The sequence below is a fragment of the Corvus moneduloides genome, chromosome 3, assembly GCF_009650955.1.
Source record: "Corvus moneduloides isolate bCorMon1 chromosome 3, bCorMon1.pri, whole genome shotgun sequence".
In the NCBI taxonomy this organism is placed as follows: Eukaryota; Metazoa; Chordata; class Aves; order Passeriformes; family Corvidae; genus Corvus; species Corvus moneduloides.
The window spans coordinates 90,791,461-90,817,695 of NC_045478.1; the positions used below are offsets into that span (position 1 = coordinate 90,791,461).

General features: G+C 37.9%; 1 protein-coding gene across 3 annotated transcripts in view; it reads left to right on the forward strand.

Annotated features, from left to right (window-relative positions):
- The window catches only part of ZFAND3 (zinc finger AN1-type containing 3), a 139,534-nt gene that overhangs the window by 81,042 nt on the left and 32,257 nt on the right, over window positions 1-26,235 (forward strand). For all 3 annotated transcript variants that reach the window (XM_032102728.1, XM_032102729.1, XM_032102730.1), the window contains exons 4-5: window positions 7,517-7,696; window positions 18,504-18,569. In XM_032102728.1, coding sequence (XP_031958619.1) covers window positions 7,517-7,696; window positions 18,504-18,569 — 246 coding nt within the window. The remainder of the gene's footprint in view (window positions 1-7,516; window positions 7,697-18,503; window positions 18,570-26,235) is intronic.

The following is a 26,235-nucleotide window of genomic DNA, read 5'->3' on the forward strand; positions in this document are numbered from 1 at the left end:
AGTGCTTGGTTTATGGGTTCATGGGTCAGTTTCCTTCATGAGAACCAATGTTTCTCCCCCTTTAGGAGCATAAATTTTGATGTCTCAACACGCTGAATTCAGTTCAAATTTGTACATTTACTGATCTATTAAGTTTCATAAAGGGATACTAAAATAATTCTAGTGATAAACATACAGACATTTACTGGAATATAAAGGTGCAATTTTTATGGGTTCTGTGCTACTCTTAGTTTTACACTTACATTTTTGAGCATTTTCTAGAATTGTCTCGTCTGTTATAAAATGCCCATGTCACACATTTTCCAAGTTGTCTTTGAGAGCAAATTGTATAGATCAAGCTGCTTAGATGTTTTCCCCAGGTACTTTTTAAAAATTTTCCTATATTTAGTTCTATCTCCACTGTATTACTCTCAGATAATGGTAAATGTTTGTTCTTAAATACCAGATGGATCTTCAAATGGCTGCAGCATTTTACTTTTCCTTAAGTGTTGTAGTTCCTTGTCTTGTTTCTTGGAGTTGGTAAAGTTGTTGTGATTGCCGTCTTTAGCAGAGGAGCATGTAATTTTCATCTTAATTATGAGTCCTCGGCCATTCGCCCACTCAGTGGGTGTCTTACTACTAGTCCATTCTGGTGTATGTCTTTCCTAATGAATACCCACTCAACATATCATTGAAAAAATAAAATACTTCTTGCTGGTTTGATGGTAGTGGTTGCTTTGTCTTCCTCAGTTACTTAAATTTCATGCTTTAAACTTGTGTTGGTCTGTTACCAATATCCTTTGATACAGGTTCAAGAATCCATAAATTTTCAATTAGTTGGGTATTAAATTGTCTTCATATCCTCGTTTTACCAGATGCAGGTGCTGTATAAGCTAGCCCCTCACTGGTTTTAGGTTTTGCAATGAAACAGTACCTTTATGTAGAGCTTTCTCACTGTATGTGCTCAGTAATAAATTAAAGTATGAATGCTAACTGTGGATCTGAGGGATTCTCTAACAGTAAATTTAAAGTAGATTGTTAAAATAGGAGTTTGCTCTTCATGATTTTAGCACTTCGGATCCTGTAATGACAGTCAATAATATTTGTTCTTATTTATGTTGGTGAGTTTTATGGAACAATGAAATTTTAGTTGAAATAATGTAAGCCTGCTGCTTTACGTAACAGTGGGAAATGTGACACAAGGGTACAGAAGTTTTCAGTGACCTTGTTCCTGGTCTGTACCGAAATAGCTACAGTAAGCAAATTGTTATTATCAGGCAGAGCAAGGAGTATTTGTTCTTTGGGGAAGCCACTCTCAGGGGATACTTTCTCAATGATAATGAAATTCCTACTTCATCAGTTTAGGATTCACAACTGCTTTGGAAATGGTGGGAGCATATGCTGTAAAAATGGCAATTTTCTTCATGTCTGTCATGCAATGTGTTATAAGCCTGGTTAATACAGTTGCTGTAGACTCTTCTGTACAAAACTGCATTTTCCTTCCTTAAAAACATGTCTGCATATATATTAATGACCTGGATCTTAAGTTGAAGGTCATCTGTAACAATGTTACACTTGTTGTCTTGCTAGTCTTTATTTATTAGCTATTCATGACTTTTCTTGCTAAATAATAGGCAAAATCTGGTAGTCAAATCTAGAGCTTCCTTTGTAGCTTTGGGGAAGAATCATTTTATTGAGCCAAGGGAAATAAGGTTTATTATGGAATGTCATCTTTAAGCAAGGAGTGTCTTTTTGGAGAGAAAACCAGCTCAAAACACGTTATCAGACTTCCTGGGGAGAGCCCCCCGACCTCCCACCCCTCAAAAACCCAACCAACCAACCAAAACAAAAAACCCCACAACAAAAACCCACCAAATTAAATCCCCAAAATATGAATAAGGTGTTGCAATTTTTAAAAGTATAGCAATCATAAAGGATAACTTAGCATAAAAAACTCTTTTCAGTTTTTCTTCATGAAGAAGAGAAGCCAAGAAAAAGCGAAAATGTTGTATTTATGAACAAAACCCCTAAGAGCTGAATAGCTCTTCTGTATCATACGCGCTCATAATTCTAAGTTCAGTTTTACAGAAAATCAAGTTTCTGGTTTCTTTACTGTCTGTTAATTCTTTTGGTGCTTTGTACTGTGAAAGCGATGAGATCTGCTGATAGCTCATATAAGAATACACTGCAATTGTTATTTTATACTCTCCAGTCTAACACATCTTATTTACATATTTATAAATATAATTTACTATAATTAATACTTACCTGTGATTCCTTTTTATGACTTTGTTTGTCATCTCTTAATGCAAATGCATGTGCACATTCTATGGTGCATTCCTCTAATAGCTAGATATCTGTGTTTATTCTCCAAGTGGGCTAATGCATCTTTCTGTCTGCGTGTTATTTAAAAAGAAAAAAGCTAAAAGTTCTCTTTCCAAGTGGAGTTTTATTGCCAGACCGTTATTGGAGCTCTAGATTCAAGTATGTACTGAAAGGGAAGGTTTTATCCATTTTACCTTCATTTATTATGCAAAAAGTAGTTATGTATGAATGACACTGGAAATGCCGTCAGTAAGCTATGAATCAGAGAAGTCAGTGAAGAGTTCTCAGTAAGTAAATAAAATCTTTTGGACTTTCCGTTCTATTCCCTGGTCATATGTGAACAGTTTCTCTGTTCTCAGTTCTGTGAACAGACACATGAAGAAAAGAAAAAAAAGATCCCACAGTAGCAGTTTCAATGTCATAATTATACTAGTTTGAAAACAAACCAGTGGGAGGCACCAAGTCAGAATAACAATTTAATAGGGAAATTAAAAAATAGGAAAAAAAAAGAAAACACTGGTTCAAACTGACAGAGTCAGGATACAACCTGACACCCTGTTAGTCAGGGTGGTGGTAGCAGTCTGGTAGAATGGTGGTTGCAGTCCTCCTGAAGTGGTGGATATGGTTCTCTTGAAGCAGTGATCTTGTAGAAAGGGTCTGCTCTTCCTCAGAAGGTCCAGTGGGAGCTGTGTAGCTCCTGTCCTCTGGGAATCCAGTGGAAAGGGTGTCTGTGGTGTTCGGAATCTCAGATTATATCCAGGATGGAATGCTTGTTTCCTCCCTCTGGGTGGAGCATCTCACAATGGGGTAATGAGTCATGAGGCCAAGTGTTGATGAGGCTCATTAACAGAAGATAGTCCGGAGGGAGTTATCTCTGAGTCATGCGGCAGGACAATGATGGGCAATTAACAGAAAGATAGTCTGGGGGGAGGAGGCAAGGAAACGCTGCCCCACCTGATTTCAACAGCTCATGAGGATGGTAATAGAATACACTGCAACCCAGGACAATAACATTTGTGTTACTTCCCATAGAGTACTCTCAGAAAGCAGTTTCTTTTAATTGTGGAACTGTTTCTTGATTACACTACAGTAAGTCTGTTACGTACATTGGGATGCTGATGGACTAGAGACATTTGATGTTACACTAACACATTAATTTATGCTCTGTAAAAGAACAAGTTGCTCTGGGAATAAGAACCATGCAGAATGTGTATTTAATGTGGTGTAAGAAGCTAACACTCTCCAAATAACCTTCTTGCTAGTTCACGTTGCTGTTTTATGCGAACTGTAGGATTGAAGAGTAAGGAAATGCCATATTTACTATCAGTCAAAATAACTACTTTAAAAACTCTAATTTTCTCCTCTTAGCATGCTGTTTACTCTGACATCTCTTCCATAATGTATTTGAATGAACTTAATTCTTTTTAATGGAAACATCTGTTACAGGTCAGAGACCAGCGATTGTTTGTAACTTGGACCCTTAAAATAACCCAAAAGGAGATTTTTGGAGATGGCGTGATTTCTTACACCACAGCAGGAGTGAAAACAAGGAAACAGTCTGGCTTAGTGTTCAGTCATTTCATGTAATACTTGGACATGCCTGTCTTTTTCAAAAGAAATGCTTTGTGATATGCTGATATCATTCATACTTGAGTAATCACAGAAGTTACCAGAAACTGTGAAGGGTCATTCCCTGCTTGGTCACAGAGTCCTTCGTTAAGCAAAAGTTGAGGACTCAAGATTTTCTTAGGTATTTCGTTCGATGTTGATGGCTGAAGAAGGCTAAGTACTGGAACTGGGACTGTCTGATTTCTGTGTCACAGAATCAGATGTTCTAGGTGGTGGAAGGGGTTGGATGTTCTAAATATTTTTTCTTGAGGCAGTGGGTGAAAAGACCATGCTGGGAAGACAGGCTCTTTCAGGCTGCTTACCATAACCTGCTAACAGTAACTGGACAACTGAACTTGCAAGTTTTAGGGCTGTGCAGAAGGTGTGATTTTGTGTGGCAGCTCTGGTTTTATGGGTTAGAATCAGAAGCTGTACAGGCAATGGCTTTCATTATTAATGTTATTTTATTAATAAAAATGGGCAAAAGATTATCCTGCAAAAGAACTTCTTACCTGAAGTCTGGGAACAAATGCAGCTTCTTGCCTTCATTTTAGTCTAAGCTATTAGAATTCACTGTATATATAGAATATGAAACGTTTGTATCATGTCTGTATATTCACATAGTGGCTGTTTTGTTTACAAAGAAATACCAAGCAACAAAACAAAAATAACGCTCTTAGTATTAATATCCAGTGCATGAGAGCTCTTGAGTTCTTGCACAACTATTTGAGATACTGGGTGTGTAACCCTTGAACTCAAAAAAATCCTTTTGAAGCAAAAGGATTTTGGAGCTTAACTGAGAGTTACTTACTCCTAGCAGCTTCTCTCCCATGCAGTAATAGTTTCTTGATAGATCTTTCCTTCTATTATTCCCCCATGCCAGAAATAGCAAATTTTCATATCTTACTTTGATGCTGACTCTGCCATGCAGTTAACAATGGGGTGCTTTGCCGTTTAATAAGAAAAACCCCACCACAGCCACCCCAAAAAATCCCAAACCAACCAACCAAAAATTCCCAAAAACCAAAACCACCAAACCCAAAGGCAGTGGAGAAAGGGAGACAATGTCAAGAAGAAAAAGAAAACATCTTTTTTGACAGATGGAAAAGGTTTGTGTTAAAAATTGCAAAGATGCATTTCATTAGCTAGGAAAGGGCAATGCAGGTTTGATGGATTTTTGGTCACCCTTGTGTGTTTTGGCACAGATTTTGCTAGCATAGTGGAAGTCTCAGTAAAAATGAAAAAAAAAAATTAAAGTGTTTCTCATGCCTTTCCAATTAAATAGGAACTTCTGCAAATGGTGATTAATGTCTTGCCAACTCTTGTGCTGGTTTTTCCTTGTGCTGAGATTTTTAGGTGAGGTCATTGTTCTGTCAACAGAATTGCATTCTGATTTTAATTGGGATAAAGCTTACCTTTCAAAACTTGCCAGGGTCCTGCCTGTATCATGTGTGTATTTTTGTTTTATTTGTTAAGCAGTTAAGGCTTAACTGGATTTATTCAGGCACAGCTCTCCTGGAGATGTTGCCAACCCTTATGGCGTTTGCAGGGAGAGCAAGGTGATCCGCAATTATTTGTGTTAATGAGAGTCCCGGTTGACAGAAGCCAAATGCCCCCCCAATACATGGAAGAAATACAAGGCAGCTTCAGTTACAGTTCTTGTATTTTGGGTGCTTGGGATCATTGGTCTTAAGGCTTTTCTCAAGTACTCTTGTCTGTAGTGAAGAAAGGGTTAAAACAGGGGCAGGAGGTATTCTTGGGTTCCACTCAACTGAGCAGGCTAAAACTTTTCGAAAGTTAATTGATTTGCAGTCTGAGTAAAAGTTAGTTCTGAACAGAAGGTCATGGGTTCATGGAGGCAAAGAGCATTTCACTGCCACAGTGGATTTTGCTGCTGTGGCAGCTCGGAACTGTTACAATTGCTGCAGCTGCCTGATTGTGGCTGGTGCAGAAAAGTGCTTGAAGCCTTCTTGATTGCAGAAACACACAAATAAAATCCAGAAGCCAAATTTGGGTTAAACTTTGTTGACAAGTAGTGAGGCCTGAGTAGAACATTTTGAATCCTGTAACTCATCCCTGACAAAAAGCATCCCACTGTTTTTTCAGAGCTGTATTATGGAGGTGGATGATTTCCTGTCTTTTCCTCTTCCTCCTCCTCCCCGGCTTTGAGCTTGCTCCTCTCTTATCTGGACTTCTGGCTGACTCTTCCACAGCAGAAGTTAAGGCTTAATTTTTCTGGCAAATCACTTAAATCCTAAATCAGCATTTAGGGACTGTTTGACTGTAGTGCTTCCCAATCCCAGTGAGTCATGTTGGCAACCTGTGTTTCTAACACATCGTCATCTGCAAATATTTATAGACTGCTCTGTTTTCTTCTCTGTCATGACATAATAATGAGCAAGCAAATATTGATTTATCTGTGTATTTGTATATTGAATAAATTCTACCCTTGTATGTAATTTTTTAAAAATGTACTTAAATACCAAGTGGTGGTGCACTTCAGCTGCTGCTTTACAACGAAGAGGTGAGAGAGAACTAGACACTAAGCAAACCAAAATTTACTTGGTTGGGAGGTGTGCTTCTCAGAGGCAGAGTGTGCCAGACTGAAATCCAGTAGTGTAGCTGGTAGACTAATGCTATAATCAATCAGATATCAGCACTGCAGATTTGGGAAGAATCTTTCAGTGGGGGATTTGCACTTGCAAATATTTCCCCTCGAACCTGAATCTGGTTTGGAGGTGAGGTAAGCCTGAAGGTGGCATGTGTCAAACACATGGGATTTGTACTGTGGGGGCAGTTTGGAGACAAATGTGACTTGGCACTTGCTCATAAAAAAAACCTAACAACCAACCAACCAAAAAAACCCCCAAATACCAAATCAAACAAGCAAACAAAACCCCAACAGCCAAAACGCTTTGAAGCCAAATTGTTTTGGCTTCAGTTGTACACAGTTTTAATGTATTTTAGTGATTTACTTACCATACCTAATTCTCTGCTCTTAGATCAGCGGGCAACTTTTAGTACCAATTCTGGAGTCAATGAAGGAGAGAGGAAACACCCCAACCTTTCCCCCACCTCCTCCCACACGTTCCCCCCCAGATCCCCATCAAACCAGTGATGCGAAGGCAATCCCTCACCAGCTCCCCATGCGAACCTGGAACTGTAGCTGTCTACACTGGCTTTGCCAAAATTGTTACTGGTGGGATTTTGTATAACAGCAGTGAGAAGTGTAACATTTCTGTAGGACTGTACTACATGCCTTGGTTCTTCCCTCACTGGATATTTGTTCCCTTTATGTTTCTGTACATGCTTTGTGTAAACCCTTTTAAAAATGGTGCTGTGTGCTGTGGTAAGCTTTGAATGCTCTTGGATGGCTGGGGAAACAAGACCATTGTGTAATTCTGAAAATAGTTTTCTCCAACAAATAACTTTCAAGGTATTTAAAATCTGAAGTAAAAATTTGAAGGCTATTGTTTGTGTTCATCAAAGTCAGGATACCTCTGGCAGTGTTTTGGGCTTAGTTTTGTTACATGTGGGTTTTTGCATAAAAGTTGATGGTTAGACTGAGCAAGTGTGATGACATATAAAATCTTGGTTTTGATAGATTTCCAGAAGAAACAGCCAGATGATGACTCTACTCCCAGCACAAGCAACAGCCAGTCAGATTTGTTCTCTGGGGAAACGAACAGTGACAACAGCAATACCTCTCTAACCACGCAGGCCGCTAACTCCAACCAGCAACTTTTGACAGAACTGAATGTAACTTCACCGAGCAAAGAGGAATGTAAGTGCACACGTCCTAAGTGAAAGCAAAGGAGGCATAAACATTTTCCTTTGTTCTCAGGTTTATGTTTCACTGACTCCCTCTGGAAGTAAATGGCCTGGCTTTTGGGATGAAGGGAAAGGTTAGAAGCTATTCACAAAATAGACATTGATGGCTTTAACTGAAGAACACATAGGAGTTTTTAACTAACTTTATAGCCATTTGATCTGTGGGAAAGAATTTAATTGTGAGAAGGTCCTTCTCACATTAGTGGTAAACTGATATGTATATTCTAGCATCAACACCAGTATCTTGTGAAATTTGACTTTTAAACATGTTGGTTCTTTGTTACTGCAGTTGCACGTAACACTGACTGTAATGCATATTTGTCTGGACTGCTACTTGCATGTAACTTATTTTATGTGGTAATTTATCTATTCTTTCATGACCTATCTTTTGTCTTTATTGAACTGTCAGGCAAAAATTCTCCCCAAAGGTAAGTTAGAATGCTTAGCAAACACAGTGAAATAAAATTTACTTTTAAATTACTCTAAATCTCTGTATAAAGTTCATCTTGCATCTAATCTGTTGAGTTTTAAAATCTTCATTCTACAACCTAAGCTCCAATGTGTAATTTGTAGCTTCATTTTTCTCCAGTTGTAGTTTTATTTTAGAAGGTGCTCCATGGAGAGAAACCCCCTTGAGCTGAGATTACTTTAGGTTGTGGCCAGTAAATATATCTACATGTTGCAAGAAAATACTTGGTTTTCAGTAGGAAATTTGCAAGAGCTACTCTGGTTCTTAAACATTTAGGCAACTGCTGGAAATAACAATGTTGACAAATCACTAGGAATAAAAAGTCTTGCTTTCAGTCGTGTTAACTATTTGCATAGGATGGTTTTGCTGAGTTGTCCAAGTATTTATTCTGTTTACAGGTAAGAAGAGTTTTTAATTGTGCAGGTTGGCTGTGGACAAAGCATAAAATGTCATTTTGGGATTGTGGTGGTTTATTAGACTATAGACTAAAGTAAAACTTTTAAACTGTGACGTTGTTATCTAACTGCATTTGAGAACATTGTCAGAAATACAAGTGTTCAGATGTGAATGTTCTGTAACTAGTTTTTGTCATAAGACTAAACTTGCCATGTAACTCGTGTCTCTCCTCCGTGTACACGGTCGCTGCTGACCACCCTTCCATCTCTTCCTTCTGTTCAGTGCTTCTTCAGGGGAAACCTGTAGCCTGCTGTAAAAACAAGGCCTTAAAACAAGCTTCCTGGAGAATTCAGGAAAACACATTATGCTTCAGCAACACATTTGGACCTTCATGGTGCAGGGGACTTCAGCAACCCTGCTTGCTTATGAGCCAGTGTCACGGGGTGCTTCTGTAGTGCTTATTGGGTCAGCTTTTCTGAAATTTTTTTCAGGTAGAAATGAAATTGTGTTACAACGAAGTGTTTCTGTTGTGACTGAGAAAGATTTGGTAAGTGGGAAGGTGATTACAGGGATGGGGAAGAACTTAAATAGTGTCCTTCATCCTGAATTGCTGCGAGCCTGTGTGCATACACTGAACATGATGGGTATTAGGCAGCACATCCTGCAGAGCATTTGAAAATATTGCCTATTAAAAAAACTCTCCTTGTTGACTTCCTGCTGGTGTGTTTTAAAGTGAAATACAGTGGAGAGATGTATTTCCAGCTCTGCCTTCTCTCACATCCCTACTACCTCTTTAATGAAGCTTAATACCATTTGTTAGAAATAGTTATATACAGATGGAGATTTTCTGCTGGATAATGATCACATTGTGCTAGGTTCTTTCCTTTAATGAGGAATGCCCAAACTTAAACATCTTCTTGATTTTAGTTTGAGGGTGTCTTTTTCCGTGCAATGTTTATTTATTTTGCAGCATATTCTGTAAAGTATGCACTGCTCTTAGTGCAGCTGTGTTCTTCAAAGACTGATATTTTTCACTGCCATGTGATGACGTACAGCTATGTTCTGTTCTGAATAGAATTGTGGTAATTCACCAGAAATCAATTGTGTCGCATCACTGTGGTGTAATCCCTACCCAAGTGTGTGAAAATTGGTCTAATAGGGGAGGATCCTCATGTTTCATTTCACTCACCTCTCTTTCCTTTCAAGATTTTTAGGAGAGTCTTGCATCAAGGCATTTGCCGCAGTACTTGAGTCCACAGGGTAAACAGAGGGGACAAAATTGCAGCAAGTCGTTTAGGCAATTAAAGTCATTTAGGTTACAACAACTGAAGGAAACCATAGAAATCACTTTATCAGAGAAGGTGAAAGGGTTTTTGTACATGTTTTTTAATAGCCATTCCTTTTTCTAACACAGAATGAATGATACAGGGAAAAGTTCCTTGTACTGTATTTTGCAGGAGTTCTGTTTGGCAGTATGCAAGTATTTGTGTGTTTTCTTGTTACTGTTTTGATTTTATGTGAGAGTTGCATTTGCATTCCTGAGTGTCTTATATATACAACCAGCTTGTAGTGACTTTTCATCTCCCAGCAGTCTCAGTTCTGAAGAGTTACCACAATGGCTGCTGTGCCTATTAATATCTCTTCCCCTTATAGGTGAAAGGTAGTTCTCAACATTATATTTACAGTCAACAAAAATGTGTTAAAAATTTTTACCCAGAGACAGTGAAACAAGTAATTTTTTCCCCCTCCTTCACATGTGTTTGATTTTTTATGAAATAATACTGATTACTGACTTTTTAAAAATGCTGTTGAAACTGGCAGGGGGGGAATTCTATGGAATTCTTTTTTTTTTTTCTCCTCCTCCACATATACTTCTTGAGTTGCCTGTTTCTATCCAAAACCTTCTGGTCTCACCAATTGCAGTAAATTCCCTGAAATAAACTTGCAGACAAAGAGTAATATTGATATTGGTATAGCTCTTGTTAGTCTAGATCTGCATGGATTTTACTGATCCATTTCTTAACAGGTAGTTAAATCAGTCTAACTTTTGTTCTGCTGCTGCTTTATGTGCAGATAAGTTTCATCTGTTCTCATTTTTCCTTCCATCTCCCCCTTTCATTTAGGAGCTCCTAATGGTAGTTATTTCAGTATCAGTCACTATATCAGCCAGTTGGTCTGTCAAAGATACCCTTTTCCTATTGGGTGGGCAAGATTTTTGATTATTTTTAACAGGCAGGAAAGAATGGGTTTGACAACAGCCCTCACTTCTCTCTGTCCCTACCTACCTTCAGCCACCAACATTCTTTAAAAAAGCAGCTTATTAAGCAAGGTTCTATGTATTTTGGTAAAGAAAAGGTCACACTGCACATGGAATAATTTTGCTTAGTTTCAGGCCTTCAATGCTTTCTTTGGGGCTGTCACATCATTTTTCTGTCACTGTATGAGCAGAGCCAAAGCTGGTTCTGTGCAGGTTTGAAATTAACTGTGTTGTTATGTGACAGGAGAAATGTCACTGTGAGGAACACTGACTCTGGCAGCTTGATCAGATTTGGCATTTCAGTAGTTTTTAGCTCTGGTTGACAGGATTTTATTTTAATTGTGTGCTTAACTTTTCTTGGCCTTCTTGAATAGCAAAAACCACAATGAGAAAGGACAAAAGGATTATCTGATGTTTCTAGAAGAGTTAAATGCTCTTTATTCCTGCGTTGAAGAATTTATAGGAAGATAAACAAACATCTGAGCAACTGCTGTGAATGTCAGAAAATACACTGGAGATTTCAGCCCAGAAGGATGGTGATGATCACTGACCACACCTTACCTCTCAGTGTGCTGAATTTTAGATGCCCAAATACAAAGGTATTTCATGACTGGATGTCTGTAAATTTTGGCTAGGTTTTGTATACCCTTCAGAATTTGAGCCATTGCACATCGAAAACTAAGTGTTTAAAACATCTTTGTCTCAAACATTTAAATTTGCAAGATAAGGTTAGAAGAATGCTTTATAACATTGTTTATTTTATTAAGAATTTGTGTGCACTGAAAGCACTGAAATACCCCCAATTATGAAGTAATTTTAGGGAAATGAATGCACTTGAAGTGTACTAGTCCTGAGACAAAGATGCAGTAGGTTTCTATAAAAGATACCTGGCAGAAAGGTGAGAGATTGTTTTTCCTACTGCACCTATTGGATGTTTATACTCTGAGTTTCATTGCTTGTTGAAGCATGACTGTGTAAAAAGCCACATAGGCTATAGCACTCAAAAAGTAATGGTATTTTTTCTCTTTGGAATAAAATAAGAATATATGTCATTTTTTTCAACATAACTTTATGAAAAATGGGTAAACAAGTGCGTTCTTTCTTTGCTTCTTTCTTGTTGAATGGCCTTTTCTCTGACACTCTGCAGAAGGTTTCTACCAATTTATAACAACTTCACAGTTTTTGCATTTTGCCTGGGTTTGTGAGCAGAGTCCTAGATGACAGCTTTTCTATGTATGCTCTGAAAATACTTCATATTTTGAGTTATTATGATGATATCTTTAACTGCAATTTGTGCTTTTTAAGGAAGGACAGGGATTTTTTAAATGACAGTTGTTCTTGGATGTTATTCATTGCACACTTTGGAAAATGCCCTGGCTTTGAGAATTCACCTGCTTATTGCAGTAGGTGTCAGTTTTCTACATCCTGTCTTGGTTTGTTTGGGGATTTTTTTCAGTTCTTTTTTTTTGTTTGTTTTGTTTTTGTTTTTCTGGGGGGTGGGGACTGTGCTTTTGATTTGTTTTGGGTTTGGTTTGGTTATTTCCTAATTTGGTGAATGGGGAACTTTTTTTTTTTCTGGCTCACCTCTGACTGAGAGTTACGTGCATACCCACTTCTTAAGTATTAAATGTATAAACAGACCAAGCTAGCTGCCTGGTTTTGTCATGTCACAAATGGTTGTAGAAAGTAACTTGCTTTGTTGCTAACCTAATTTATTCTCATACCAATTTCTGTGTTTTTCTCTGATTCAAAAAGAATGCAGTAACTGGTAAAATTGTGCTGTGCTACAATGAAGGCTACCTGACCCACATGACCCAATACTAAATTAAACTTGTACCCAAACATAACTGAGAAACCTGCAGCTGGGTAGTGGTGAATAATTCTAATTTTCTTTATCAACTCACAAGATTGTCATGTGTTCTTTATCATTGTAGTCAACTTCGTGTCTTGTATCACACCTCTAATACACGATATGCACCTGGCTGTTTTATGATGTTATAGGCATCTTTGAGTTTCTATGCTGCAGAATAAGAGCTAGCTATTTTCTCAGGCTTTTGCTTTTATTAAATTAGATAATAGTACAAGTTGTTTTACATTGTCTGGGATTTTTTTTTAGCCTTGTTTTCATTAGAAGCTATTTACAAATAGTCTTTTGCTACTGTTTTTAATATTAAAATTAAATAACTCAGTTTTTTGGTTTGATTGTCATTGAATCTGGTTTTTTTTAAATATTTATCACAAAATACATATAACTTAATGTCAATGCAAGGACTTTTTCTCTGTGAATTTGTAAGAATGCGTTCAAATGTAAAACCATATTGAGTTGTGGGCTATTTGAGTTGTCTTTTGAGAAATGCCACTAGTATTAGGTGCCAGTACTGGACATAAAGGCAGTTAGAAATTTGAATAAAAACTGTCCTCATCATCTTTTCCTCAGTGAAGGCTTTTCTGTAAGTTTCCATCTATTCCCTACAGTCTCAGTTTCATATAAAGAACATATAAAATATCTGTGTTTTCTAGCAACTTAAGCAAAGATCTGGCACAAAGATTTATGAAATGAGCACTTCTTCCCATGTCTGTGGCATGATAATTTGAAACATAATAAAGACTAGGGAAGTAATACCACTGTTAATTGTTCCTTCTGATTTATAGTCACTTCACATTGCAGAGTAGACAGTGTATCCTAGGGTCCCATTTATTAGAGTGAAAGGATCCAGTGGAACATGAAACAGAAATATGGTCGCATAAGAAAAATGTGGGTTAGAGCTGCACAGCTTTTGAGGTTAAATAAAATTGCTTATAAAAATGTAATTTAACTGCTGGTTTTAAAACATTTTTTCAGTTCAACTTTCACAGTTTCAAAACACATTTTACAGTTCAACTTACACCTACAAAGTAGGAGAATATCACGTCTATTACTGAGGAAAAACAGGTAACAGTGAGACAGTAGTAGAGAAGAGAGTGGAATCTGAATCCTGTCTCCCTTTACTTCATTATAGTTGTTAAATTTACCATCCATTCAGCAACAAAGCAGTCTATGTTTCATTTCCTTCTCCAAAAGCTTCATGCAGAAAAAAATCCACAAAAGTACTTAAAGGCAGATTTGTAAAACTAGATTTTAAAAAGTAATTATTTTTATGTGATATAATCCTTTTGAGTGTTTAGTAATGGCATCACTTAGATGATCATGCATCTTGCCCATTCTGCAGCAAATAAGGAGTTCTTAAGTGTTGTAAAGTTCTTTTGCCTTTTTTCCTGAAAGACAGTATAGTCTGTCTGTGCAGACTGAACTTAGAGATTTATGTTTCTGTTTGTTTATGTATTGGTGTTCATAATCAGTGACTGTCTTCAGACTCAGTTGTGTAGATTTAATTAGATTATGTCTCTCTCAGTTGAGGAAATGTATAACTAGGTTACTGGTTTGGACACGTTTCCCAAGGTGGGTTCTTTCCTGTATTGCAAATAGCCATGAAATTGTTCCTGTCTTGGCTAGAACACTGCTGTCCAAGGAAATTCTGCTCTTGGCTTCTTTCAGCCTGTTGCATTTTCAGGGGGTCAGTGTGGCTTACCTGGGCAGGAACCATGACAGTACCAAAAGCTCAAGGTGGAGTTCCTCTGTCCTTACATTACTGTGATCAAATGTTACTGAGCTTCAGGCTCCTTCACTTATTTTTCATGTTTGTTCATTATCTGGCTTGCAGTTTTTGTGGTATGTGAAATTGTTTCAATGCATTACTGTAATTTAGACTTTTTATTCATGTGCTAACTTAGTTTTGTTCCATTCTCATCTCTTTGTCTACACAGTAAGTGCTTCCAAGTACTGTTCAAATCTACCTTATGTGTGTACTCTGGGCTCAAACTTAGTGGAACAGCAAGAAGAGGGAGTTAAACACTCCTAGTATTGAACTTTTTTCCCGCACAGGAGGCTCTGACTGAGTGGAGTCACTTTACAGACTTCAGGAAGGGGAAACAACAAGTTGCCCTGACTCAGAGATGTCCTCAGGACAAATGCTACTTGGCAGCAGTTAACATAGTTCAGGAAGGGAGGTGGGCAATGCAGAAGGGCATTCGAAAAGAATATTTAAACATACAGAATTTAGAATAGTCTGCAATAGTAAATAATAGAAATATTAATGTATCCATAGAAAAACAAGCAATATATACAATTTTACTGCTTTGGATTACTTAGAGAAATTGGGTTTGAATCTGTCTTTCCAATCAATGCATTTTGAGTACAGCTAACAGTAAGTTATGGAAAACTATGGATATCAAAAGCCAAAAAAAAGCAACTACATTAACAAGACCTTTTGTATTAATATATAAGGTTCGACTAAAAGGATCTTGTTTTGTCCTTTATTAATTCTGTGTTTGAATTTGTAAATTTGAGAATTCTCAAAATTCTCACAATTCTTCTAATTTCTCCAGTAGCTTTTAGTACTTTTGTATTTATAATCATCTGCTGTTGGGTTTACATTATCTCTGGGCAGTGGCTGCTTTTGTTTGAAAGAGGAGTTGCAAATGTCAGAAACCATACACTGGAAAAAACAGGAGCAGAAGCTGTTGTGTTATCTGTTAATTGGATATAGAATAGAAAGGTATTTCTGTTCTTCCATTTTAATGTCTTGTTTGTGCTGAGCAAAAAGTGCTCTACAGCCTTGTGGGTTATGTTAGAAGCTAGACGTGTGGCCTTTCACTGTGCACTGAAGTGTTTTATGTAGCACAGTTAAATAGCCTTGAAAAACTTACTTTTTGGCCGTGAAGATGCAAATATATCCTGAATCATGGAAAGTTATAAGCCTACCTTTGTGAATAGCCAAGATGGACTGGTGTTCTATTGTTACCTGACTTCCCTTTTCTTTCTCACACATAGAATTTTTATCAAAGCTGTGAGAAATATGCTGTTCTGTTTCAAACAGTACAAAGATGCCTGAATTAGCAGTTGTGTATACCAAAAGATGCCACGTGGTGACTTCCACATAGAACTGCACAGTCAAGCCCATAGTACTGAATTATGCATGACATTTTTAATGGTGGAACAAAAGGAGTAGCAGAAGGAAATGCTGCAAAGTACATTCTGCCTTCACTGGTTATTAGGCACTAGTGTATATGCATGCAAATCCCAAGATACTCTTTATTGAAACTCTGGTGCTGTGCTATACAAATCAAAGCTGTATGAAAGCCATACCTAATGAGGGAAGAATAAATAACAGAAAAACTCTGACACAGGGAAGTGCAGAATGCATACCAACTTACTGTACTTTAGAGAGTGAGAAATAAAGTTCTTATATTTGGCTGGATGCTGAAAGTATCAGCTAGTGTAAATATTTACTGTACAGTAATTGAAAGGATTAGTCTTATTTGTTAGTCCACGGTGATGATGCCTCTCACTGTCTATTCAGTGAAAACTGGGAGAATGTAACTAAAATTATTTACAGAAGAGCTGCTGCATTTTAAGAGGCAGCTGCATTTAAAGTCAGTTCATTGAAATTCCATACCCTGTTGATTTTATTGCTTACAGGGTATCCTGTATTGAAACCAAATATGTGGTGTGTGAAAGTAGAGACTGACTTAACAGACCTGCTCTGTAGTTTTTTGAATATCCAGAAGGTTTTAATAGAAAACTTGGTAAGGATTCTGTTTCAGTATTGATTTTCTTCCCAAACGCACCAAACCTTAGACTAGGCATTTTTTGAGCCTTTTGTAATAGTATTACTAACATAGATCAAGATAATTTTTCTAGGCCAGAATATAAAAAAATTGAAAATACTATGTTGTAAAAAATTACTTCTGCTTACTTGACCATTGCTGGTTGTTGAGAAGAGATTGTTGCTTGCCAGTGCTGTCAGGCCTGAAGCCAACACCACCTTGGTGATACCAGGATGCTCCATCCATCCATCCATGATGCTTTATTGTTGGCTAGGAAAGGACCCACCACGGGACTCCCAGTCCTCCTCACTGCAAAAGCAAGCTTGTCTCTTCTCATATATAGAGTTGACCCTACAGAGAGGTCCCCACTACACCTATCCCCTTACTGTGGAGTTCAGCCATTTCTCACCAGCTCTCTCCTTACCAGCAGAATCCAATAGTGCCTCGCAGTACTGTCTGTAACATCTGCCAGCTGCTTATGCTGTTGCCTGTCACAAACAGCAGTTTCTTGTGTCATGGTCAGTAGTTTCCCATGTGCTGATGCTTTGCTTAACCTCAGGCCAGGCCCTGATGAGTGACCTCAGTGTTTGCCTGCAGGCCAAGAACTGGTTTCTTGACCATTGTAACCACCCCTTAAAAGATTACCCATTGCACAGGTATGAAATGGTGTGTATTGCTGGAGGGACTTCTTGGGAGAACAAAAAAACTCAAGAAGTTTATTGGTCCTTCTCTGGAAAATTGAGAGTGTAAAAACTCTGTTCCCAAGTGGACTTCACTGAAATCAAATGCACCAAAGTAACTTCTTCACATCTTTTCCCCCGAAACTGCAGAATTTTATTTTTTTTTCAGTGTTACAATGCTATAAGTTTTGCAGAGTAGACAAAGTTGCCTGAGACCCTGATACTCAATGAAAAAGAGAAATGAAGGAAAACTTCAAGAGTGAGCTTCCCAGAGAGAAGCAAAAAGAAACAGGTTACTAACAGGCCAGGCTTGAAAATACTTGAAAAGGTAAAAACATTGCCACAGTCACAGTGCTGCTTTCCAGATATGCAAAGACTGGGGGAAAAAAAAAAAAGGGGGAGGAAAGTAATTTTAGTATTTTTCAGTGCATGAAGACTTAATGTTAAAGGTTATTCTGTTATACTAAGCTCTGTTGTATTGCCAGCAAGTATTACTGTATCACAGGCAGTTCACTGCAAACTTGATTATTGGTATTTTGATAGCCAAACTCTAGTAGGTCTAACTCAATTTCAGGCTCTCTAGCATCTTCCCATTTATAATAGCCAATTTTCAAAGCTATGATGTGTTATTACCATTGGTAATGCTACTGTCAATTTGTCTTGGCTTCCCTGCATGGAGTTTATTTTTATTTATTTCTTTTTACTGCAAGTCACTGTGTATACTCAATTGGTTGCTATTTTAACAAGATCTCTGGAGAACTCCTCAACGATGATGCATGTTGAGAAAAAAGCCAGAAAGTAATTTACTACCAAGCAGATACCAAATGAGTGGGCAAGAGTCCAGAGCTGAAAAACCTTAAACATAGGAAGAGTTTGTTAGCATATGCTTGTGCCACACTTAGAACACATAATGAGAACAAGATGAGAGGCTAAGTCGTTATCTTACTGGGGTCAGTAGCAAGGTTTGATATCAGAGAAGTGATCACTTTGTCCCTTGTGTTACTTGTGGGTTACTTAGATACATTTCTAGAATTGCAATTACAATGAGTATTTTCCTAAAAATGCCTCTTGAAATATTTATACAGTATTTTTTAGAAGTATAACTTTGTCCCAACTTTTCATCTTATTTTTTTTACCTCAAGACATTCAGGTTCATCTGGGTAAGAAGTACTGAGAGTAGTAGACTGCTTCCATATGTGCTCTCCAAAGACAAGTGCTCCTCAGTGTTTTATGTTCCTAAGTATAATCTTGATGGGTTGTAAATGTTAAATATAGATGGTGTTTTGAGACATACACTCTTCTCTGTTTCCAGGCGGGCCATGCACAGGTACAGCTCATGCCTCGTTAACCACACCAACCAAAAGATCTTGCGACTCAGGTACGTGTTTTGCGGGATCAAGGAATTAGGTTTTGCATTATATTTAGCAGTTATAGTTTCGGAGTAAAGGGTAGTAACCATACCTTGCAAATGCCAAATGGAAATAAATATTGTTGCTTTGCTGACAGAAATGTACATATAAAAGGATTAGTATGGCAGATAGTTCACCTGAGAATCCTGTTAAATGTAATTCTATAAATATACTCTGTTTTCAGTTAATCTTTGTAAAAGCAAGACATACAGGAGTAATCAGTTTAAGTCTAATGATTGTGACAGTGTTCTGGAAATCCTGCCCTTGAAATGAAGAGTATTGAGCAGAAAACTGTTTGGAGTACATTGACTTACCCTGATTGAAGATACAGTATAGACAGCTGATGTTTGCATTGAGACTAAATTTTACCTGCTTTGGGTTCTTTCGATGGCTTTATTTCTACATGCAGGATATAGATGAATAATGTCTCACAGAGCTGGTGTTAGTAGCAACATGTTAGGTCATTGCCAGGTGGAAGTTGCTGCTTCTGCATCAGATCTGTCCTGAAGAATCACGTGTGCACTCAGCCAAGTTACCTGCACTGGATCAGGTCTTCTCCAGGCTTTGATTTTGTGTGGATTAAGGAGAACTCACACAATCTGTTCCACCAGTACCACTCTTGGAAGCCATACCTCCTGTGGAAGGGGTGGGTGTGTAGGTAGCGGTAATGTTCTAGCAGTCTGTGTTTCCAAAATAATTTTTGCCTATATTTGCATTTATGTGCAGAAAGGTAGGGTATTCCTGTTTGAGTGCTCTTGCTCTCTAAGGAGTCCAAGGGAAATTTTCTCTGAAGTCATTCTTTCAAAACGTGTTTCAAGTTACTGTTTGTTGAGCTGAACTGTAGTTATTCCATAGGTGGGTGTTGTTAGCTTGCAGCAGATATGTGGTGATACAAGTTGGCTTATTCTGCAGTGAAGGGAGGTTACTGCATTACCTTGCTCTTGGTACAGGTGCGGACTTCTCAAGTAACACATGATAATCCGTGGCAATGCTGTGTGTGTTGTTTGCCAAAGAACTCTCTGAGTTTGGAACTGGAAGATAGTTCTCCAAAACAGAAAGACTGGATTTTCTTTTCTGTGTAGCCATGGAGGTATACCTAAACAAGATGGAATGTTTGCCACTATAGCCCTTGCAAACTAATCTGCTTTGCTTGTGGTATTACTGAATTGTATTTTCTTTATCTGTTAGCTGTTGTAATGTTTAGCTGGTTTTCATGGAAGAGTAATTTCAAAGCTTGCTGTGGTGCTATAGATACAGTAAACTGAGAGTCCTGTTGGAAATTTTTTGTGTGTGTGCTTAGCAAGAAGAAATGAAAGTTTGTTATTTGGACTGTCAAATGGCACCAGTAAAAGCTCCTTGGAGTAAAGCAGATGAAACTAGGAGACAATGAAAAATGTCTGTTACATGTTTGGCTAACTTTGCTCAGTAGTTCTCTTATTTTTGATTTGTGCTTGTTTGGTCTGTACATGCTTGTATGTTTTCCATTTAGTGTGTTTTGCAAGAAAATGAGGAGATGACCTTATTTGATACCATAACTTTAATGTTCAGTCAACTAAATCTACTGATTTTGTATTACCTCATTTTCCCCTGAGGTTCTTACATTATGTGCTCAGCAATCTACATATTATCTTTGTAGTGCCTTACACGAATAAACCTGGTACCACGAGTTACTTTTCTTTTCCAGATCCTGAATTTTCAGCAAACTTTCATTTTTAAAATAAATTACCTTCTTGTCATGGGAATTGACAAGAAAACATTGGCTACAAAATATTACCCAGAAGTGCTGTGACATCTTCAGGCATGAGCAGCATGCCATGTAGGTGAACATTTGTCATAGTTTAACCACAAGGCCAAAAACATAGCCCCATTAGCTACTGTGAAGAAAATTAACTCTATCCCAGCCAAAATGAGCATGTTCTTTCACACTAGAATCACTTCCACTTCCTAGGAAGCTACTTAAATGGTGCAAGCAATATTTGTCAACACTACACATTGTTCATAAGCCTATTTTCTGTAGGTATCCTACATTTCTTCTGCTTGGAAGAGCTTTGAAGAAAGAATGTTGTGTTGGATTTTATCTGTCTAATTCTGTTCACCCTTCAAGCATAGTTTTTCCCTTAAGTTCCCTAAATCAGCATTTGAGACAGAAAATTAGAAATTTGACCTACTTATCTTATATGTAAGTTTCCATCAATATTAAGAAAGAGACAAAACTTTCATATTTTATCAGCACGAGTGTAACAATTGAAGAAAGATCAAAACAATAAATCTGCCAAGGTACAGGAAAAGTTCTCATAGAGAAAGAAACAGGTTTTACCTAATGCACTTGTCAACCTGCATGCTGTAGAAGCTGTTCCAATAAAAAATAGTATTATGACACCAAATAGTGGGGGTTTTCCTCCTGTTCGCCGGTATCATCACTGTGGTAAAAAGTATTTCTATTGCAGTGTACCCACAGGACAAGGATTATAATGAAAAGAATGAATAAAGCCTTGCAATCATTAGTTTGGATGATGCCTCAAAGGTTTTGAGAGCCGGCAGTCTGAAGATGCTGTAGGAAGACAAATAGGACTGTGTGGTCCGGTGTATAGCTTCTTATGTATTTTGATTTGTTTCTTAATGGTTGGGTAATGTGATGATTGATGGCAGGTACTGTGAGGCTTGCTCTAGTCTGCAGGGCATCCACATCCCATTTGTATCAGGTGCCTGCGTTGGGAAAGTGCAGTACCAAGTGCATACTACTCTTGTTTTTCTGCTCTACAACTTTGATGATGATTTACTACACAACTCTAAACAGCCAGATTTTATAACATTTTCATGCAGCTTAAAGAAACCTGGAAAAAAACTGATGGAACTGTGTGAGTGTGCTCGGTTAATTTTTAATTGTGCAGTAGAGAAGGTGGTAGAAACAGGCAGATAAAATGTGGTAATGATACAATCAATTCATACATTATATCCATAAAGTTGGTGAGGTTTTAAGTACTTTGTTTCTCAGTAGCAGTTCATGAGAAACGTGCATCTGTATAGTTATGTAATATTTTGTATAGTTGTGTGTGTAGATAGCTCACATTTTATGAGAACATCTGTCCCAGATTGGTGTGGTGGTGTTTATATTGTACAAGATGAGTATCTCTCTGTTTGCTCTATATGTTTTCTAGTTTAAAATTCGAGTCTAGAAGATGGAAATAATTCTTTCACTGCTTGAGTAAAGTGGTTAAACAGGTCCTTTTTGAAGTTTTGAATTTATTGATGTTCTTGTACTAAGACATGTGCTTACTTGTAACAGTGCCAGGAATCCAAATGCTTTGAGATTGAACCTGCACAATTGAGAGGACAGCCTTTGAGGAGTTCTAGGAAGGTGAAGTTGTGGAAATAGAAGTAAACAGATTTTCAGCCAGAGCCAAAACCATGAAATCATTATGTTAATATGATCATTTTTTAAATCAATCTCTATGTATTGAGTAAGGACAGAAGGACCGTATACACCACTAATTAGATTTTCTTTTTTAATTGCTCCAAAGTGTTAAGCTCCTGAGCAAAAAATACACAAAAGATTACTGAAGGGGGCTTTATAGCACTAAACCAACTTTGAGGTCTGTTTTTCATTGGTGTTTCAAGGGACTATTAAGGTGTTCTTTAGTGTTTTGACTTCTGGAGGGCATTGTGTTGAAATCCAGCCTTCTTGGATCTCTCTCACCAGCAGGAAAGTGATGATAGAACAGCCTTTGAGCAGCATAATAAATCACCCAGCCCTAGCAATAATAGTGCCCATTAGGGACGCTCTTCCCCCTCCCTTGGCTGAGTTTCCAGCTGTACTAATAGAACAGCACATCAAGCAAGGCTGTAAATAAAAGTTACAACCTAATAGGTGGGTGCTGAAGTGGAACGGAAGGGAGCTGAGGCATGGAGGCCTTATTGCTGCTCATCAGCAATTACAAACAGGATGGAGCGTCTGGGACTGGCACTGATGCGGCAGGAGCTGATAGAGGCTGGGAGATGATACCATGATCAGATGATGTATGTTGATGGCCTTTTACTGCCTCAGCTTATTGCCTATTTCTGTGACACGCTGGATTATCTGTTCTGTGCGCCCATATCTATCTGGATGGACAGATTGGTTTCCTCTCCTCCTGCTTATCTAAGAGCCTTCTCGAAGTGTTATTATTATTGTAGATTAAAATTCTCCTAATGGTAAGGATCATAATAGTCATAGCTGTAAACAAAATTAAGGACTTGCTCTAATTGTGTGATTTATTTCCACTATTACCTTTCTCAGCTTTAAAAAGCTACCCTTGTTCATTAAAAATAGTGGATATGGTTCACCTGAACTTTCTTTTACACTGAAGGCATCCCATGCATTTTAAACTAATTGAGTTAGTTGGAGACTCCAAAGTGATGGGTTTGGGGTCAATACTTCAAAATGTTTCTTAAAAGTCAGCTATAGCTGTGATGATCCTTGCCTCTTGAATTTAAAAACTTCAGCTGTTCCTGGGAAGTTTTATAAGAGCTTGTTAGCACGCAATAATTGCTAATATTCTTTTTGTAAAAAAGTCTTTCTTGATTTTTATCTGTTGCAGTCTAGCACATTTCTGTGCTAGACATCTAAATCATCTCTTTACTAAACTGCAGTGGAAAAAATGCCTTGAATTTTAGTCTATATTTGCTTTGATCCAAAGAGAAGTTTTGCAAGCGTCTTCATAGTTCATACGTTAATCACTCATGCAGTTTACTTTTGAAGTGAATTTTCTTCCAAGTAGTGGTAAAAACAGAGCATTCAGAAATGAAAAGGCGTGCAGCAGCATGACAGCATATGAAAACAGTGACTCCTATCCCTGCCTATTTGGTACGGCCAGGATAAAATAAATAAATTATTTTTCTATCATCTTACAGTATTGGGACAGGAATACTTTTATCTGCCTGTGTTGAAGTACACTAAACTGAGATATGGAAACTTTTTACAGTATTACTTTGAAATGAACTTTCATACTTAGTGGCTCCTACGTGTCCCTTTTCTTTGCATTGATCATCCAGTGAGGAAGCTAGATAGTTGAAGTGGCCAAAGGGATGAAAAATGTATCGTGGCTGTGAAAGCCCTCTTTCACATGTTGTATAGATAAATTACAAATACTTTAGAGACAATGTTTTGAAGACGTTTGTAAACCATGCCAGTAATTTTTATTTAGGATTAATTCATTTTTCTTATCAGTCTGTTGAAGTCATTCTTGAAAGGACTGATGGCCTTAAGAAATAAAATTACTGTTGTGGAATAAGATAAATAGATGAACATGATAGCTTACATGCTTATTAATGTTTCCCCTTTTATAACATTGTATTCCCCAAAACCACACTAACTCAGATCAGTTCTCTTAAGAGCATGCGAGGCAGTCGAACATGATCTCCAAAAAAGAAAACTCCTTTAAAAAAACAGTTTAATAATTGAAATAATAATAAATTGTAATAAAAGGAAAATAGCAAAAAGGACAGAGAAATAAAACCCAAAAAAAAGAAGTGATGAAAATGAAAAACAACTGCTTGCCTCCAATTTTTGCCAGCCAGTTCCTGAGCAGCAGCCGCTGGCCAGCTTTCCCCCCAGTTTGTATGCTGATCATGACACCATAAGATATGGAACATCCTTTGGACAGTGGGGGTCAGCTGTCCTGGCTGTGTCCCTTCCCAGTTTATTGTGCCCTCCAGCCCCTCTCACTGGTGGGGTGAGGTGAGAAGCTGAAAAGCCCTTTACTCTGTGTAAACACTGCTTAGCAACATCTAAAGCATCAGTGTGTTATCAACATTATTCTCATCCCAGGTCCAAAGCACAGCACTGTACCAGCTACAAGGAAGAAAATTTTTCCAGTGGAAACCAGGACACTACCTCATGCAGAAAGTGGGATTTGGTGTATGCTGGTGTGAGTGGCAGAAATGTATAATAATTCAGGTAGATTTTGGTTATTCAGAGGTTCATAAGTTGTAAGAATCAACCATTTTTTCCCTTGTGGGGAGGAAACAACCTTAACCTAGTAAAATAGAAGTAAAAAGCAATAATCAAAATCTCTCTGTGGATGGGGAATAAGGGCCTCCTGGCCCCCTGTGCGACCTCCCAGCAGGAGCTCACATACGCACCTCTGTGTATCTCATAGTTCTCTCAGCTGTCTGAGGCCAGTCCAAGTTCAGCATCCTAACAGAAAATGTCCTCCAAGCACTTAAAACCGTTATCCCCACTATCTTTATTTATCCTCTCAAATCACCCAAATTCATCTTGTTTTATCTTGTGTAGTTCAGATAAGCCCTTGAAACTTGCTTTTTCATTCTTCACCAAATAACCCCTTTAAGACTTTCTAGTTTTGTGCAAATCCATTCCTCAGCTTTCACTTGTCTTTATCTTTTTGCTGCTCTTGATTCAAATTTTTCATCTGTTTTCATTTCCATATTCTGAATCCCATGAAAAAGAACAACTTGGAAGAAAATGTAGTAGGGTCAATAGGACAGGATGATCTCTTGAGAGGAGTTCACATTGAATTGTCAGCCAATAGGAAAATAATTTTGAATGTCAAACTAAAGGTACCAGATGTCTGGGTTAGCTGTGTTAGGCACACAGCTAGTATAGCTGGCTGATTAAGGGCAGAGATTTTTCCCCTCTCATTGGCACTGGAACAGGTACCCACAGAGGCTGTGAAGTCTTAGTCTTTGAAAATTTTTGCAAATGGGCTGGACCAGGCCCTGAGCAACCTGATCCAATTCCTTTGATGTTTTACTCTGCATCAAGCAGGAGGCCAAGACTGCATGACCTCCAGAAATCCCTTCCAACCTAGTTTTTTTCAGTGACACTAATGGAAAACAAATATGATCTGAGTGTGTAGAGATACTTAGTGTAACCTTCAGTAGCATTCATAGCACTTAATGAGAACTGAGGTCTGGAAGTACAGACAAGCATTTAGTGCCTCAAGCACTGCCAAGGAGAGCCAGGAGAGAGACTCTTGGAAGGGTGGGAGAGCTGGAGTGGTCAGTGCAAAGGAAAGAACTGGGAGAACAGTCCATGCAGCAATGTTCTCTTGGGCCATGAGCAGGGTAAATGACCTGTGCTTTGGTAAATGAGACACTCCCGTCCTGAAAAAACGTGTGCTGCTGCCCTCAACATTTTCGCACCGCATTTTCTCTGTGGGTTGATGTTTTTCAGGCTGCTTGGTGAAATCGTTGCCAAATACAAAACGATGCATTTAAAATTGTCTTTTAAAATTCAGATATTACCACATCTTTTTACCAAAGTCTTAGGGAATTATGATGGATTTGTCTTCAATTTTTGGAAACGGAAGAGGAAATATTTTGTCCTTTATGTATATTTTGCTTAAAATGAAGCAACTTTATCTTGATTATTTTTTTAGTGGTTTCATGCCATGTTTAGTTCTCAGAACTCTCAAAATCTCTATGATCAATTACGTGACCATAGACAGTAGGTATATAGTTACTGTGAAAGAATATACAATTATTACCTTTACTTAACATTGTGCTTCCAACAGCTCTGAATTCCTTGTTCTATAACCAGAGACTGCTGGAAAAATGGCATCTCACAACTTTAAACAAAGCACATCTCCATGAATTTCAAAGGTAAAGAAATCAGGGTTATACATCTTGCATTTC